Below are 17930 nucleotides of genomic sequence, written 5' to 3'. Positions count from 1 at the left end.
CCAGAAGGCAATAGCATCGTCATCAAAACCAACAGCAACAAAAGAATATAGTGTATTATTATTTGTCGTTTCAGGAGTAGGTCCAGCATTGTCCCCGGAACGGACAAGGATGTTACTAGCATTGAGGATCAATGTGCTCGCCAAGGGCAACAGCGGTATCTCCATGGAGACGCTGCAGCAGTTGATAGCAGCATTCAATGGTATGGGTCATCACTTGTGTAATGTTGAAACATTGGCGTAGACACTGTGATATATTGGGTGTAAGAGTAATAGAGAGGGGAGCATCCATATATAAAGAGAAAAAAGGCACAGGCTCCCAAACCCGATCTCTGTGGTGTGGAAGGTACGCTATCAGCCTCCAGGCTGGTAGGTACTGGGTTTGCATACCAGTAAAAGCTCCCAACAGGGAGAGGTGTAAGGCCACTAGCCGACTTCTTTCGTACTAATTACAAACAACGAACCAATGATCCATGAGCTGGAGAGACTGCCCAGATATCAGAGTGAGGAGGGGCGAGACGTAGTCCAGTGGTAAAGCGCACGCCTGATGCACGGTCGGTCTAGGATCGATCCCCGTCGGTGGGCCCATTGGGTTATTTCTCGTCCCACCTTGTGCACCACGACTGGTATATCAAAGGCCGTGTTATGTACTGTCCTGTCTGTGAGATGATGCATATAAAAGATCCATTGCTGCTAATCGAAAAAAATATCCCATGAAATGGCGACAGCGGGTTTCCTCTCTCAATATCTGTGTGGTCCTTAACCATATGTCCGACGTCATATAACCGTACATAAAATGTGTTAAGTGCGTCTTTAAATAAAACATTTCCTTCATTCCTTCAGTTACGTTTGTTATTACGTTAGTCCATTAATTAATTTCGTTTTAGCGTGCTGCTTACCTTGGGTGCCAGAAAAAGGATCAGTCGGGGCCAGTGGTGACCTTGCTCCCTTGGCTCACCTGGCGCTAGGCATGATGGGAGAAGGCAAGATGTGGAGTCCACGCAGTGGTTGGGCAGACGCTAAATATGTGAGCTAATTTATTTATCGTATGTTGACATTAAAAATATGGGGTCATCTTAGTAATAAATAAGTAAGTAAGTAAGTAAATGTGTTACTTACTGTTTGGAGTTATTTGAAAACCGATAAAAACCTGCTGATAATTTACTGTTGGAGCTACCTACCGGCCTCAGTGGTGTCGTGGTTAAGCCATCGGACATAAGGGTCAATGGTACAGGGTTCGCAGCCCGGTACCGGCTGTCACCCAGAGCGAGTTTTTAACGTCTCAATGGGTAGGTGTAAGACCACTATATCCTCTTCTCTCTCACAAATCACTAACCACTAATAACTAACCCACTGTCTTGGACAGATAGCCCAGATAGCTGAGGTGTGTGCCCAGGACAGCGTGCTTGAACCTTAATTGGATATAAGCACAAAAATATGTTGAAATGAAATGAATGAAAAGAGATAATACTACATGAGTGGCCGTTATATTATACATACCCATTTGAGGGAACACTGTGATATTTATGATATTACACAGCCATAACCAACATACCGGTATATTGAATACTGATTTAATATAAAGATATTTAACTGCCCCATGGTGATGACCTGGACATTAAAGCAAAACGTTCCACTGAAATTAACACTAACGATACCTACGAATGACTATGTATAAGTCAGTACAAACCATGGTCTGTATATCAGTGACCAGCGTTTCCTTGAACATAATTATTTATATTTATTATTTGTAGGTTCTGGAATCGAAAAATCTCAAGCCTCTGAATCTAAAGCCAAAAGAGGTAAGATTAACACATCGTATAGCGATACTAGTTGTAATGTATAAGCTTTTACTTAAGCGTTTTATTAATTTGTATTATATACGAAAATAATTATCCTGCCAATCTGGAATTAATAATGTTGAATATGTATGTTGAAAATGGCACATCAAATGTGGCCGCCAAAAAGACATTATTTATCAAAATTATACAGCCCGTTGTTTTGTTGCCAGCTTGTACTAAAATACCTTTAAAAACAAATCTTTAAATAATGCAATTTTCCAGTTTCTCATTTGATCTACCTTGCTTAATGATATTGTTTATCTTTTTCTCTTGTTTTCTTTGCTATAGGGACTTTGTCTGATCAACGGAACACAATTAATAACTTCACTTGGAGCAGAAGGTGAGGAGACATTACAATTTTCAGGGGCGGATACATGGTTTTGTTACTGGGAATATTGGTACTAAATATGAGTGAGGCCAATGGCAACAAAGACGACGTTGGTAAATCTGAACGACAAAACCGTTTTTCGCGATCAAAACCGTATTTCTGCACAATGCAGTCCAATGGGCATTTGACAAAATATGGCTGATTTTATCAATCTCTATTTTGTGCCTCGTCTATAAGAGGACAGCCACTCTCGAGATCCTTTACTGGTCAATACATCCTTTATGCATTGTTCAAGAGGACTTCCACTCCCAGACTAGTTTATTAAAATCAAAACTAGTACAGGACAGTGCTCATTAGAAAACATATAGCTGTGATGACAGGCACTCGTGAATAACTGTTAAAATAGGTATAATATTGGGTGTTCGCGAAAGGTGAACATATCCTGCCCCACCGGTGGCACCCGTCATGAGTACTGCCACCACAGGTGTCAAGACCGACACTTCATCTAAAACGATGAAAAAATATGCAAGAGTTTCGCCAAAGAGATGAACAAGTATACAAAAATTCAAAATATGGAATAGCATCGGCCCTTAGTCTTGTCAGTGATGCATCGTATTTAGTAGATATACGTGTAGCCTCGAAATGTCTACCGTAAAACGTTTTGATTACACGCAGAAGTCTTTTGACATCTTAATCTTGATGGAATAACGTCTATGCCAAAATGATATGGCGTTGTTTCAAATCTGCATACAATAAGCATGTCCTAAGGTATCTTAGTTGTGATATGTAGACGCCAAAGGCTGGAGCAGACGGTATATTGCTCGACATAAAGGAAAATCCGACTGTTGACTTTTTTACTAAATGCAGTTCATATGTATTGCAAATGTTTTTCTTGAAGGGACATTCCTGAATTTGCTGCAATTATTAAGCTGTTATCGACTAACAAAGACTTTTTAATGATTGTAATTACATATCAAATATGTTTTTCTGAAAAAATTATTAGTGGCTGTACATTAAACATGTTTATGATTGTTCTAATATTTGTATTTGGTTAAATTTCATTTTATTTCCTAAAATATTTGTTTTCGTACGTACGAAATTATTTGAATACAAAATCCAGTTTGGGTTTCTTAGAAATATTAAGACGACCAGAAACACATTGAATATACAGACACTGATATTCTAAGCAAGAAAATATATTTAATATGTAAGTTTAATCGTAGACATATTTTATTAGTCGGAAACATCTTACAATGCAGCAAACTCAGGAATGTCCCTTTAATGTCTATAAAAGGCAACAAATGATCTTTATAAAGCACATGTCAGTACAATCAAATGATGTGTGAGATCATAAATAACGCATGGTGTTTTTATCAACAAGTTTAGGATGTGTAATAAACATTAAACCACATGCGAGTGTATTTCTTGCCGGAAATTCCTGTCTGCGGTGTCGTAGTTTCTGGGTTGGATGACCCTCGAAGAATACAGAAACCAGAAACACACACGTATGCGGTTTTGTCTAAATGATGATGAAGGTGGTGATGATGATGATGATTGATGGTGGTGATGATGGTGATGATGATGGTGGTGGTGGTGGTGATGATGATGATGATGATGATGGTGGTGGTGGTGGTGGTGGTGATGATGATGGTGATGATAATAATGATGGTGATGGTGGTGGTGATGATAATAATAATGGTGGTGGTGATGATGATGATGATAATAATGATGATGGTGGTGATAATAATGGTGATGGTGGTGGTGATGATGATGATGATGGTGGTGATAATGCTGATGATAATGATGATGCTGATGATAATAATGATGGTGATGATGATGTATTATAATCACATGCATTGTCTTATTACTACACTTAGCGGTGGAGCGTGCTGATTTGATATATCGCCAAGCAAACGTCGTAGCGGCCATGACACTGGAGGTACTGAAGGGATCAACGAGAGCATTTGACAGCAGTGAGTGAACTCCCTTCCCTTAGAAAACGGACATTTAAAACAAATCAGTGACTCGCCTTCCTCCCCCATCATGTTGGTTTTGCGGTTTGTATTTAAACAGTAATATGTATATTGTAGTAAAAACAAAATGGAAAGAAGAAATTGTGTTTAAAAAGAAACTTTTATGAGTCGATCGTGTTACAATAATTTACAATTCAATTGTGGGTTTTGGGGGTTTTTTCTTCTAGAGACGTGGTCTTAAAATACAGGAAACATGGAATAAAATATAACAAAAATATAACAATAACAAAAAGAAAAACAGAAAAAAACCCACAACCAATCCCACAATAACAAAAAAAACGAAAAACACCAACGACAATAAAAAGCAAAGAAATTAAATTAAATTGAACTGAATTGAACTGAATTAAAGTGAATTGAACTGAATTAAACTGAATTAATAGTAATAGTAAATTGTTCTCTAATTTTCCAACAGATATCCAAGCAGTCAGACCACACAAGGGACAAGTCCAGGTGGCTAAATATCTGAGGTCTCTCCTCCACTCTGAGACACACCCGTCTCAGATAGCAGGTAAATAAAAAACATATTTACTGGACGTATGAAAAGTGGGTCTGAACATTATATATATACCAGTGACGTGTCCACGAGGTTGATAGCGCCCGCGAGAAATTGAACTGGTACCATTGTCTTCTATTTGAAATAAGGTACTGCAAGTTTATTTTAATTGCAAAAGCTAGAACACCAGGCCTGGTGCTTATAAAAATTTTAGAGTCTAGACTCATGATTCTAATAGAGTCTGAGACAGTAATGTCATGGCAACGCCATACAAAATATATGCGTGTGACTCTAAAAGTTTTATAAGAACAGTCCCAGGTGCTACTATTTTGGTAGAATTAGGACTAATACCGATTTTGTGTGTTATATTATGTAAACAAAGAATTCTGTTGTATTTGATTACAAATCGTTGATAACCAAACATCTGATGTGTATAAAATGTACATATCTTTAAGATTTAAAATGGCATGTGTTAGAAATTGTAAGAACGTGGCTGCATATGTGAAATGTAATCTTTATGAACTTTGTTTTATAGAAGCCTGAGATATTGAGGATGTATCACATTTATCAAACAATGCCTCAGAGATCAATACTTACAAAATACGTCAGCGAGGTTATCTACACTCTCACGTCTATCAATGTACTGTCATTATAAACAAGATTATATTTTTTGAAAAGTACATGGATTGAAGTTTAGTATTTCGCTGCTTAATTTTAGATGGGAAATGGGAGATCTGATCTGTCCAGTGTGTAATATGAATACTATAGAGAATGAGTATCACTTTTTCTTGTCCATATTACAGAGATCTTAGAACTAAGTATTTAAAGAAATATTATTGAACATCGCCTTCGATTAACAATCTTGATATCATTAAAATTCAAATATGAGACACTACAGTTAGCTAAATTTATTTATTTATTGTGCAAAATCATCAGATTTTAACATCATAATCCGTGTTTCTCCTCTGTTTTATCATATACAAATAGTATACTGTTTGTGCTATTTCTTGCCAAATGTATATATTATGCTTCAGCCAAAGGCTGATTACAGCTATGGCAAATAAAGTGATTGATGATTGGTATTTATGGGTTTTGTTCTAGATTGTTGATCCATGAAACTAAACTGTTTGTTTTTGAAATGGTATTTCCTGTAGTTTAATCAGAATGAACGAAGAATTAAGCCAGCATTGGAAGATCCTGGGCCCAATTTCACAAAACATCGTAATCCTAGTTTTGCACATAAATGTAAATCTACGAGTAAACCATGTCAAATACATGTAAACGTATGACAGGTGTAACTGCTACTCGCAGACGTAAACTTACGATGTTTTGTGAAATTGGCTCCTGATCACTGATACTTGTTTTCTTGTTGCAGAAAGCCACAGGTTTTGTGATAGAGTGCAAGACGCATATACTCTTCGATGCTGTCCACAGGTGAGATTATTTTTCAAATATAGTCTCTTGAACTCAGTCTTGTATACAGTTATACATTTTAGAGTTTTTCTTTACTGGAACGATATTAAGGACGTTCATAAGTTGGCGGTTTGAATTTCGTGTTCACGGTCATGAAACTTTTCATGAGAATTGACTTTTAAATACTTCTGTTTTGGTGATTCTCTGTCTATAAATATTAAAAGAAAGTTTGATTTGTTTAACGACACCACTAGAGCACATTGGTGTATTAACCATCGGCTATTGGATGTCAAACATTTGGTAATTTTGATATAAGGAAAGATATCCGTTACATTTTTCCATTAGTAGCAAGGGGTCTTTTATAGACAGGATAGCACATACCACAGCTTTGATATACCAGTCGTGGTGCACTGGTTAGAGCGAGAAATAGCTCAATGGGCCCACCGACGGGGATCGATTCCAGACCGACCGCGCATCAAGCGAACGCTTTACCACTGGGTTACGTCCCGTCCCATGTAAATATTAGTTTCAAGGTCACGTTTGGCTTATTGACAAATGAATTTAAAGACATAGAAAGATGGAAGTATCATATTTCAATAACAGTGAAGTGAAATCAGCAATGGGTCGAGGATAGTTTCAAAATTGACGATGTGGGCTAGGGGAACCCAGGATGAAAACCAAACTTTAATACGCCTTCCACAAAATCTCTATTAACATACGTCCGCAGTTTACACACTCTTTCTTAGTTAAAACTAATAAATAAATCAGATCTGGAACGGCACCAAAGTAAATGGGCAGTTTTTTGTATATTTTTAAATCGTGTGGGTATGGAGGGGGCGGCAACTTTTCGTCTTACTCCCTGCTAATTACGGCGCTGTCTTGCACATTAATTTTGAATAATTACTTACGCCCGAACTCTACCCTTTTCCCTTTTATTCGTTAATTTTCGTTATTTCTATTTCCAGGTGCACGGGATAGTCAGCGACACAATTGAGTTCGTTAAAGGTGTTCTCCTCACTGAGATCAACAGCGCCACGGATAATCCAGTATCCAATCTAAAACCTTAGTTTAAAAGGGGAGAGTCACCTGGCTTTGAAATTTTGAAACTTTATTACGATACACCCAGGCTGTCAGGCGACGGCATTTGAGGAATTTATTGTATTATGAACATTTACAACACTGACCTTCTAAATGAGCCAACAAAAGATTGCCTACAATATAATTAATTTAATTTCTCAAGACAAGTACTTTAGCTGCATAATACAATCTTCATATTTCTCTTGTTATTTTGGTACATAACTAAAATATGACTATATAGTTATAAATAGAGGGGGGATTTCGTTTGTTTTAAATCATGCCAGCCATTTAAAAATGTTTGCAAAAGTATCTGTAGTTACTAGTATCGGCTAGAGAAGAATGTACACTATAGAATTTGTGTGACCTTGACTGACATATTATATAATTAACACTTAACGGAGAAGTCCGGTTTGAAATCCTCACCTGTTTGTGGTTTCAGTCGACTTGCAAAACAATTTTAAAAACCGGAAGCGAAAAGCGATAAGAGCATCGCCGAAAAAACAAACAAAAACAACAACAACAATAAACATACAAACGAACGAACAAACAAACAAACAAAAAACGTTTCCTCCAAGAAAACTAACCCCACAACAAATCAAAACAAACAACAACAAAAAACCGAACAAAACAAGAAAAAACAAACAAAAACACCCCCCCCCCCCCCAAAAACAAAAAAAAAAAAAACAATCCCCAACAAAGACAACACTCAACAAACCCTTAACAACAAATAAGCAACAAAAATAAGCAAACAAATAAAACAACAAAGAACCCCAACAATACTACCCATAAATAAATAAATAAATAAATAAAATAATAAAAGTCAAAACGTTAAAAGAGAAAACAAAAAATACGATTCCCTTTAGTAGAAACTAAATCACTAAATCTATCAGTCCACGTTAATTGTAATTAACTTACCTCGTAATAATGAAACACCGAAGAGTTCTTTTATATTTGAGAATTATGCTTGCAGTCTAAAAGCCTAATTCGTTGCATTGAAAAAGAAGATTTTTTGTTTATAAACTGTAAGTGTGCCCATCTGTGTTTACCTTTACTATAACAGGTGTTTGTTTTATTGGGGGGGGGGGGGGGTTTATAAACTGTAAGTGTGCCAATCTGTGTGTATACCTTAACTATAACAGGTGTTTTTTGTTTATGAACTGTAAGTCTGCCCGTAAGTGTGTATCTTAACTATGACAGATGTTTTTTTGCTTATAAACTGTAAGTCTGCCAATCTGTGTGTACCTTAACTATAACAGGTGTTTTTTGTTTATGAACTGTAAGTCTGCCCATCTGTGTGTACCTTAACTATGACAGGTGTTTGTTGTTTATCAACTGTAAGTCTGCCCATAAGTGTGTATCTTAACTATGACAGATGTTTTTTTTGTTTATAAACTGTAAGTCTGCCAATCTGTGTGTACCTTAACTATAACAGGTGTTTTTTGTTTATGAACTGTAAGTCTGCCCATAAGTGTGTACCTTAACTATAACAGATGGTGTTTGCTGAAACTGGAGAAATCATGTCTGGTGGAAATTTTCACGGAGAATATCCGGCGAAGGTAAGCCATTTTAATAATATATATCTATCTCTGTATATGAAATAAATATTGAAGTTTGAATCCTATGGAATTAAAAAGCAAAATTACTTCTTGACAAAACTGCACTTTTAAAAAATAGCATTAAAAATGGACAGAAAACAGGACTAGTGACGATCTTAGTGAAGAGGCGTAATTAATATTTAATAACACAAAGTGTCAGTTAGCAGGAGTCGAACCTACTGCACAGATTCTCAAGACATTTAACTGCCCGCGAATTTAAGCGCTCGGCCATCACAACAGCCACAAAAAAACATGAAAACCCACTTAACTGTAGTTAATTATGTGTGCCGTCTGTGATATTTGTATTTTTGTACAGTTCTTTACACTGTTTTTATTTAAATCTTGAATTTTTATATTGATGTTGATCATCACCTTATTTGTTTGCATTACCATAGTTTCACACCCAATAGCCGATGTATTTTTCGTGCTGGGGTGTCGTTAAACATTCATTCATTCATTCATTCATTCAAACGTTCGATGCAAACCTTATGTAACAGTGTGGTATTAATATATTGCAATTTTTAAATTGCAACTGCGCTAATGGCGTATTCGGGGACTACTAATACACCAGCAGAAACGTACCGTCAGTTATATTCAAATTTAATTTTTTTCATTCCCATTACCCAATATATGGGGCGTATCGTGGTCTGGATCTGTGTGTGTGTGTGGGGGGGGGGGGGGGGGGATGGAGGGGGTCGAATATGAACCTAGCGGACTCTTTTGTTTACATTTTCCCTGGAAATAGCTTACTATTGCACTGTAAACATGCATTTGTTAGTTCGAAATCCCCAGCTCACATAATGACATTTTATTAACATACATTTTGAATTCAAACATAACGTATTCCAACGCCCCTTCTTCTATAAGAATTACGTAATTGCTGAAAGGCCCCAATAATTATTATGTGTCTGGTGTGGCAATTACGTTCTCCGTGTGATTTTTTTCTGAAAAGTATTTCTGACTGGTTTCTATTTTAAAAACGATTTTAGGTCCTCGATTATTTAGCCATCGGGATCCACGAGCTGTCCAATATGAGCGAGCGGCGGATCGAAAGACTCGTAAACCCAGGTGAGAGTAGCGAACAATAACACCAACCATCACTGACCCAACAGAATAGTTCAGTTATATTCATTATTACATATGCTTACACACCCGTTGGTTAGAACATCAGTCGTCATGTTTTATAACACATGCAATTTCAAGACATACAACTGGCTGCTCCTACGTGATGACTAAGTCTTCAATGCCATACCGTGGTTAGGCCATCGGTCTACAGGCTGGTAGGTTCTGGGTTCGGATCTCAGTCGAGGCGTGGGATTTTTAATCCAGATACCGACTCCAAACCCTGAGTGAGTGCTCCGCAAGGCTCAATGGGTAGGTGTAAACCACTTGCACCGACCATTGATCCATAACTGGTTCAACAAAGGCCATGGTTTGTGCTATCCTGCCTGTGGGAAGCGCAAATAAAAGATCCCTTGCTGCTAATCGGAAAGAGTAGCCCATGTAGTGGCGACAGCGGGTTTCCTCTCAAACTCTGTGTGGTCCTTAACCATATGTCTGGCGCCATATAACCGTAAATAAAAATGTGTTGAGTGCGTCGTTAAATAAAACATTTCTTTCTTTCTTTCTTTCAATGCTATACATCCTTCATCTTCATCAGATGAAAAGCTGTAAAACTCATATTCCTGGAGTACGACTGACGCCCTCATTTCATTCATTCATTCATTCATTTCAACTTATTTTCGTGCTTATATCCAATTTTGGTTCAAACACGCTTTCCTAGGCACACACCTCAGCTATCTGGGATGTCTGCTCAGGACAGTGAGTTAGTGGTTAGTGAAAGAGAAGAGGGTGTAGTGGTATTACACCTACCCATTGAGTCGACAAAACTCGCTCTGGGTAGGAGCCGGTACCGAGCTGTAAACCCTGTACCTACCAACCTTATGCCCGATGGCTTAACCACGACATTACCGAGGCCGGTTGACGCCCTCATTCACAACCCAGGTTATACCTCCACCACTGGTACTCCCTTCCTGACAACCCTCTTTCTGCCCTTACTCCCCACTTCCTTTACACATCTTCCCTAATACGCATACATCCCATCCCTTTCAACCAATGAACAAAGGTAGTGCATGACCACTGACCAATCAAATCTCTGTTTGCAGCACTCAGCGAGTTGCCTGCGTTTCTCACACCAGATGGCGGTCTCAACTCCGGCTTCATGATCGCGCACTGTACGGCAGCCTCATTGGGTAAGATATAATCCGGGTATGCTGTGACGTGACAGTCAAATTCGGAACTCCTCGGTCGATTCTACGAATTGTATGTCGGACATTCGACAGTCTACGACACGCAGATCAATCTAGTATACACCTTGTGTGGTCCCGCACCAATAACAAAATTATTGCTAAAAAATACTCCTTTTTCAACTACATCATCGTAATATATATCCTCTATATAATATATATCAGCAATAGCAATGACCAATATTTTAAAGGGACTGTCCTGAGTTTGTAGCCATTGTAAGATGTTTGCGATAACAGAGCCTTGTTGGCGACTACTATTTCATACTAAATACTTTTTTTTCTTCAGAATACCAGTGTCTGTATATCGAATGTGTTTGCTGTGGTATAGTAATGTTTGTAGCACTCGGATTAAAATCCGGTTTCAACTACTACAAGAATTAGGACAACAACAAACACTTTGTAAATACAGACACTGATATTTTAAATAAGAACATGTATTTAATTTGTATGTTACGTCATCAAAAAGGCTCTATTGGTTGGAAACATTTTACAATGGTTGTAAACCCAGGACTGTCCCTTTAAGCGGCTTCTCATGATGCGATTAGTCGCGCCATTTACGATTACGTCATAAGATTTGATGATGTCCAACAAAGCTCGTCAGTTTAAAAATATTTTGCGGGAAATGTAAGTGCCTACAAATTTCCACTGAAATAAAGAAAACATGAATGTAGACAATTTACTGATGGCATTATGTAACAAAACAATTATTAACTACATCTGGACAACAATCGGTTTTATGGACCCATGAAATCCGGACATTTTGACATGTTTATAAGCAAGTGAAAAAACACGGAAGTGACAAAACTAAACGGTTGTACTTTAATGTGATTTGATTGGCTGAGAGCTTACGATTTGTCGTGAAAAATAGAACATGTTCTAATCGGTACGATTAAGATACGATTTATCGTATAAGATTAAAGTCGTTCCAATGTAGGTGTTCTCACAGTACGATTCCATCGCATGCGACAAGTCGGTACGACTAATCGCATCATGAGAACGCCCCTATAAACACAGCTCACTTGATGTCCTTCGATATCGATAGTGGTCGTCTGCTATTTTATTGGTTTGTGTTACAAAATATATATTAAAAAGACACGACGACTGATTTGTGGGTTGCCGATAGTAAATAAAACATTTCCTTCCTTCCTAACTGGACGCGAGCGACGCTAGCAATGCGAGCGATTATTTTAGAATTCGTTGATTTCAATCGCCGTATCCTAACCGCACGCGTACGGCGCTACAGATAAATATGTGCGGTTAGGATGCGGCATTTGAAATCAATGATTTCTGAAACAATCGCTCGCGTGCGATTAGGATACAGCTTAATCCTCGACAACGATTATACATTAGTTTATTATCTCTGTATTTTGCATTAGTAAATAACCGTATATTGCCGTCTATTAGCCCACTCCTTGTATAATCGACCTCTTAGTTTGACCCTAAATATCAAGTACAAAATCATCGGCCTCGTGTATAAGCTGGTCATCTTTTTCCCAGTTGTACATTGTACTGATTTCAATAAAACCGTCTTTTTTTTCATTATATTTTTCCACTTTAATTGTTACAGAGACTAATCGTTATCGTATAAATGGTTAGTTTGTAACCTATCGTTAACTACATGTACATTACGCCATTTTGTTTCTTGACAGTGTCTGAAAACAAGGTGTTGTGCCACCCGTCGTCCATCGACTCCCTGACGACGAGCGCCGGCACCGAGGACCACGTGTCCATGGGTGGCTTCGCGGCAAGGAAGGCGCTGAGAGTCGTCGAACACGTGGAGCAAGGTAACGCATTACCGTAAAATATCTGATCACTGCCCGGGTACACAATTACCGTGAATACTTCAATAATGCTAGGTTAAATTTAAAGTTGTTTTGTTTAACGACACCACTAGAGCACACTGAGTTATTAATCATCGGCTACTGGATGTCAAACGTGGTGATTTGGACATATAGTCTTAGAGAGGAAACCCGCTACATTTTTCATTAGTAGCAAGGGATATTTTATATGCACCATCCCAGACAGGATAGCACATACCACGGCCTTTGATATATCAGTCGTGATGCACTGGCTGCTAGGATAAATGCACAACTGCCACAGTTCTGACTAGTAGCTGGACGAATCATGCAGAACGAAAAAAAAGGCAAAAGCCAACCTGGGATCTTAAACACAACTCATTTGAACAGTGTATTTGAAGCTCCTGGATCTCATTGTACATCAGTATATACATATTGTTGTTTTCAGTATTACACAAGCACGACCCAATTAACGGAAGCTGAATTTCAAATAGTAGCCATGTCTTGAATAATAATCGAGTTGACCCTCAATTTAAAGAATCAGAAGCATCCAGTTTGTATTCAAGCGTTTACGGTATTCATGTCTGACGTTTTCTTTGACGTAGTGTTGGCCATTGAGCTGCTAGCAGCGTGCCAGGCAATGGAGTTCCTCCGGCCCCTGAAGACCACAGCGCCACTGGAAGAAGTCTACAAACTCGTCAGACAAGTTGCTGGGTATGTCATCAATCTAATTGGGTGTGCCTTATCTGTCTACATGGGTGGTGTCATCAGTCTACTTGGGTGTGCTTTATCAGTCTACATGGGTTGTGTCATCAGTCTACTTGGGTGTGCTTTATCAGTCTACATGGGTGGTGTCATCAGTCTACTCGGGTGTGCCTTATCGATCTACATGGTGGTGTCATTAGTCTACTTGGGTGTGCCTTATCAGTCTACATGGGTGGTGTCATCAGTCTACTTGGGTGTGCCTTATCAGTCTACATGGGTGGTGTCATCAGTCTACTTGGGTGTGCTTTATCAGTCTACATGGGTGGTGTCATCAGTCTACTTGGGTGTGCTTTATCAGTCTACATGGGTGGTGTCATCAGTCTACTTGGGTCTGTTATCATTATCAATCTACATGGGTGGTGTGATATCAGTCTGTATGGGTGTGTGATATCAGTCTACTTGGGTATGTGTAATAATTATCAGTCTACTTGGGTATGTTTTACTATTGTTAGTCTACTTGGGTGAGGGTTATCAGTTTACTTGGGTCTGTATAATTATTATCAGTCTACTTGGGTGTGTGTGTTATCAGTCTACTTGGGTATGTCGTTATCCATTTATTTGTGTCTGTGTAATTATCAGTCTACTTGGATGTTTGTTATCAGTCTCTACTTGTGTCTGTGTAATCATTATCAGTCTACTTGGGTGTTTGTCATCAGTCTACATGTGTCTGTGTAATCATTATCAATAACTTGGGTGTTTGATATCAGTCTGCTTGTATCTGTGTAATCATTATCAGTCTACATGGGTGTTTGTTACCAGTCTACTTGTGTCTGTGTAATTATCAATCTACTTGGGTGTTTGTTATCAGTCTCCTTGGGTGTTGTTATCAGTCTACTTGGGTGTTTGTTATCTGTTTACTTTTGTCTGTGTAATCATTATCAGTCTACATGGGAGTTTGTTATCAGTCTACTTGGGTATGTCATTATCCATTTATTTGTGTCTGTCTAATCATTATAAGTCTACTTGGGTGTGTGTCATCAGTCTACTTGGGTATATTTTATTAGTCTACATGGATGTGTTTTATTAGTCTGGTAATGTGGTGTCATTACTAGTCTACATGGGTATGTACTTGGGTGTCATCATTATCAGTCTACTTGGATGTGTGTTGTCAGTCTACTTCGTACCTTGAGAGTGGGCAGGACGTAGCCCAGTGGTAAAGTGTTCGCTCGATGCGCGGTCAGTGTGGTATCGATCCCCATCGGTGGACCCATTCGGCTATTTCTCGCTCCAGCCAGTGCACCACAACTGGTATATCAAAAGCCGTGGTATGTGTTATCCTGTCTGTGGAATGGTGCATATAAAAGATCCCTTGCTGCTAATCGAAAAAGAGCCCATGAAGTGGCGACAGCGGGTTTCCTCTTCAATATCTGTGTGGTCCATAACCATATGTCAGACACCATATAACCATAAATAAAATATGTTTAGTGTGTCGTTAAATAAAACATTTCCTTCCTTCCTTCCTTCGTGCCTTGGGTGTGTTATCAGTCTACTTGAATATGTTTTATCACTATACTTAGGTGTGTGTTATCATTCCACTTTTGGGAATGTGATATTAGCCTGCTAAATATGCATTTTACTTCAGTTGACGCATTCAGAAAAATACTAATAGGGCTAGGGCTAGGTCTGGGTCATGTCAAAATGCCCATTGGGTTTTCGAATTGTACTGAGATACGATTTTTACCATTTTGATTTCAGCCCTTGGAAGGTTGATCGGTACATGGCACCGGACATTGATGGTGTCACTAAGCTTCTGCAGGATGGCAAGGTAATAACGGATGTTATTAGTCTCCTATGGGTCTGTCTGTCTATTTGTCCATCCGTCCTCCTGTCCAACATATAATTTTCTGGACGTTTTGGGGTTTTGTTTGCACCATGCTATATAGCTTTATCAAGTACTGTTACAAATCATGTTTGACTTTAATGTCGATATACCCATTTTTGGAAGAGTTATGGCCCTTGAACTCAGGAGATACGGTAAGGTGCATGTATTGCTTTAGCTGTACTCTCAAAATGCTGACTGTTAGTATTTCTGGTAATATAAAATATTCACTTCGAATTATTATTATCATTTGCAGAATCTGTGCCTTTAAATGTTCAGTTTATATTCATGACTTCAGATGTTATTATAAAAGTATTGGGGTAATATAAAGTTGGAATTTTTAAAACCGAATATGTGCCTTTAAGTGTTATTTTTGTGACTTCAGATTTGGAGAGTCGTGAAGCCAATGATGGATCATTACCACTCCACGCAGAGTGTTGAAACCAGAGTGTTCTCCCCTACCACGACCTCTCGTGTCGATAACAGCTCCAATGGTCCCGTCACTAAGAAGCGGAGGGTGTCGAAGGTTTCACTGGTGCAGAACTAGAACAACGACGACGACAACATGATTACGACCCATGACAGTTTATTACCGAGTTTATTAAAGCGTCCAATATCTGAACTTGCATCTCAAACTTGAGATCATTACGGAAACATTCTACACATAATGCGGTGTTTGATAACAAATATATGAAGTTGTTTGATGCAAGGCCAAATGCCATCCTTACATTTGGTCTTCCCATTAAAGGCATACTGTCACGGATTTAAGGACCTTATTTCTCAAAAAATTGATAATAAATAAAAATTACATTAATTGTTGGAAACCAGATCTAGCTATCGCATCACCTTAACTGAATCATGATGGAGTGAAATCCATGTCATCCCTCTCGGCAATTTTAGTTTTTGAATTATGGACTATTGCCATAATTCAATTATTTTCACAGAATGTCATTAATAAATGGAGTATGGTGGTTATGAAGATGGTTGGATAAAGTACATTTAGGGACAAATCAAATTATTTTTGTTCAGGTAATACTTTGTTAGACCATTAAATAGGTCAGTGGTCTGTGACAGTATGCCTTTAAGTCGGGTTTGTTGGTGGGGGGATTTTATTGGTGGGTTTTGCGGGGGGGGGGGGGGGGTGGGGGGGAGGTTTTGATCGATTTCCAACATTGAGTTAACTAACACTTTGGAAACTCCTTCATGTTTTGTTTTACCACCTTGGTGTATTACACGACCTAAAATTTCGACAACCAATAGCCGGTGTATTTTTCGTGCTGGGGTGTCGTTAAACATTCATCCATTCACTCAAACTTGAGAATGTGCCAGAAATAGTCACGCGGGCCATAATTATGGGGTGGGGGTGTTGATGTGTTGGTCATAGGCATACCTGGCTGACCACATCTTCATAAATCAAGGCTAATATTCGTTTCTCGTATTCAGCCTTGATACATGTCGTCAAGAAATCGTGCTACAAAATGCTTAAATTTCATTGGATGCGATGAGATCTGATTGCAACGAATCTCAACGCTCCTTATAGATTCCCTTGTTATTGTAAACAAAGATGGTAGCGTCAGCGTCCGGCGCTTAATTTTTGATATTGCTTTCAAGATTGTCACATGTTACCGATGCTGCGATTGGTCAGCGATGTCATCGTGTAAGGGACATAATCGGTGTTACAAATTTTCTTCCAATAGAGGGCGCTAGTAGTGGATATCAGTAATCTTGACTACATGTATCAAGGCTGAATACGAGGAACCAATATTAGCCTCGATTTATGAAGATGGGCCAAGTATCATTCATATCTATTTATCTATCTAATCGATCGATGTGCACGTCTGTCTGTTTATCTATCTATCAAATCTTATCTAATCCATCTATCGATGTATAGGTCTGTATGTCTGTCTCCCTGCCTGCCTGTCTGTCTGTCTATCTATCTACCTACCTATATCTATCTATTTACCTATATGTATCTATCTATCTATCTATCCATCCATCCAAATATATATATATATATACAGTCAAACTTAGGTATCTCGATGTTGAAGGGACCGAACCACCAAGTTCGAGATATCCGTGGCTCGAGATAAACATAATAGTCGATGATATAAATTGTCAAACATATGTTTGTAAACTTAACAACAGTCAAAGATAAAGTCAGGGGCGATTCGAATACGAATTGATTTGTCGATATTTTCTTTGGACATTTTTGTGAATAGCCTGATATTGCATTGTTCGTTCGAACCACCACCCTCCCTCCCCATTATGGGAAAGAAAGGAATGGAGGATTAGGGAGAAATAAAAAGATGGACAGATGGACGGAGGAACGAACTGACCGACAGACAGACAGATAGATAGATAGATAGATAGATAGATAGATAGATAGACAGACAGACATAGATCGACAGATGGACGGATGGATGGGTTGATGAATTGCAATCTAATTAAAATTAGCTCCACTATTACA

At 38.4% G+C, this 17930-nt stretch overlaps 1 protein-coding gene across 3 annotated transcripts in view; it reads left to right on the top strand.

Moving 5' to 3' along the window:
* LOC121367942 (histidine ammonia-lyase-like) overlaps positions 1–16172 on the top strand; it is a 39251-nt gene extending 23079 nt beyond the window's left edge. For all 3 annotated transcript variants that reach the window (XM_041492408.1, XM_041492410.1, XM_041492409.1), the window contains exons 8-22: positions 75–200; positions 885–1024; positions 1752–1799; positions 2127–2178; positions 4044–4139; positions 4612–4707; positions 6068–6126; positions 7071–7151; positions 8673–8738; positions 9767–9845; positions 10943–11029; positions 12733–12867; positions 13485–13593; positions 15340–15409; positions 15849–16172. In XM_041492408.1, the coding sequence (XP_041348342.1) occupies positions 75–200; positions 885–1024; positions 1752–1799; positions 2127–2178; positions 4044–4139; positions 4612–4707; positions 6068–6126; positions 7071–7151; positions 8673–8738; positions 9767–9845; positions 10943–11029; positions 12733–12867; positions 13485–13593; positions 15340–15409; positions 15849–16010 (1406 nt within the window). In that variant the 3' untranslated portion in view covers positions 16011–16172. The remainder of the gene's footprint in view (positions 1–74; positions 201–884; positions 1025–1751; positions 1800–2126; positions 2179–4043; positions 4140–4611; positions 4708–6067; positions 6127–7070; positions 7152–8672; positions 8739–9766; positions 9846–10942; positions 11030–12732; positions 12868–13484; positions 13594–15339; positions 15410–15848) is intronic.
* Positions 16173–17930: the final 1758 nt, after the last annotated feature.

The sequence above is a fragment of the Gigantopelta aegis genome, chromosome 3 (genome assembly GCF_016097555.1).
Source record: "Gigantopelta aegis isolate Gae_Host chromosome 3, Gae_host_genome, whole genome shotgun sequence".
Classification (NCBI taxonomy): Eukaryota; Metazoa; Mollusca; class Gastropoda; order Neomphalida; family Peltospiridae; genus Gigantopelta; species Gigantopelta aegis.
The sequence above is the reverse complement of the archived record's forward strand: the minus strand, read 5'-3'. Positions and strand labels throughout refer to the sequence as shown.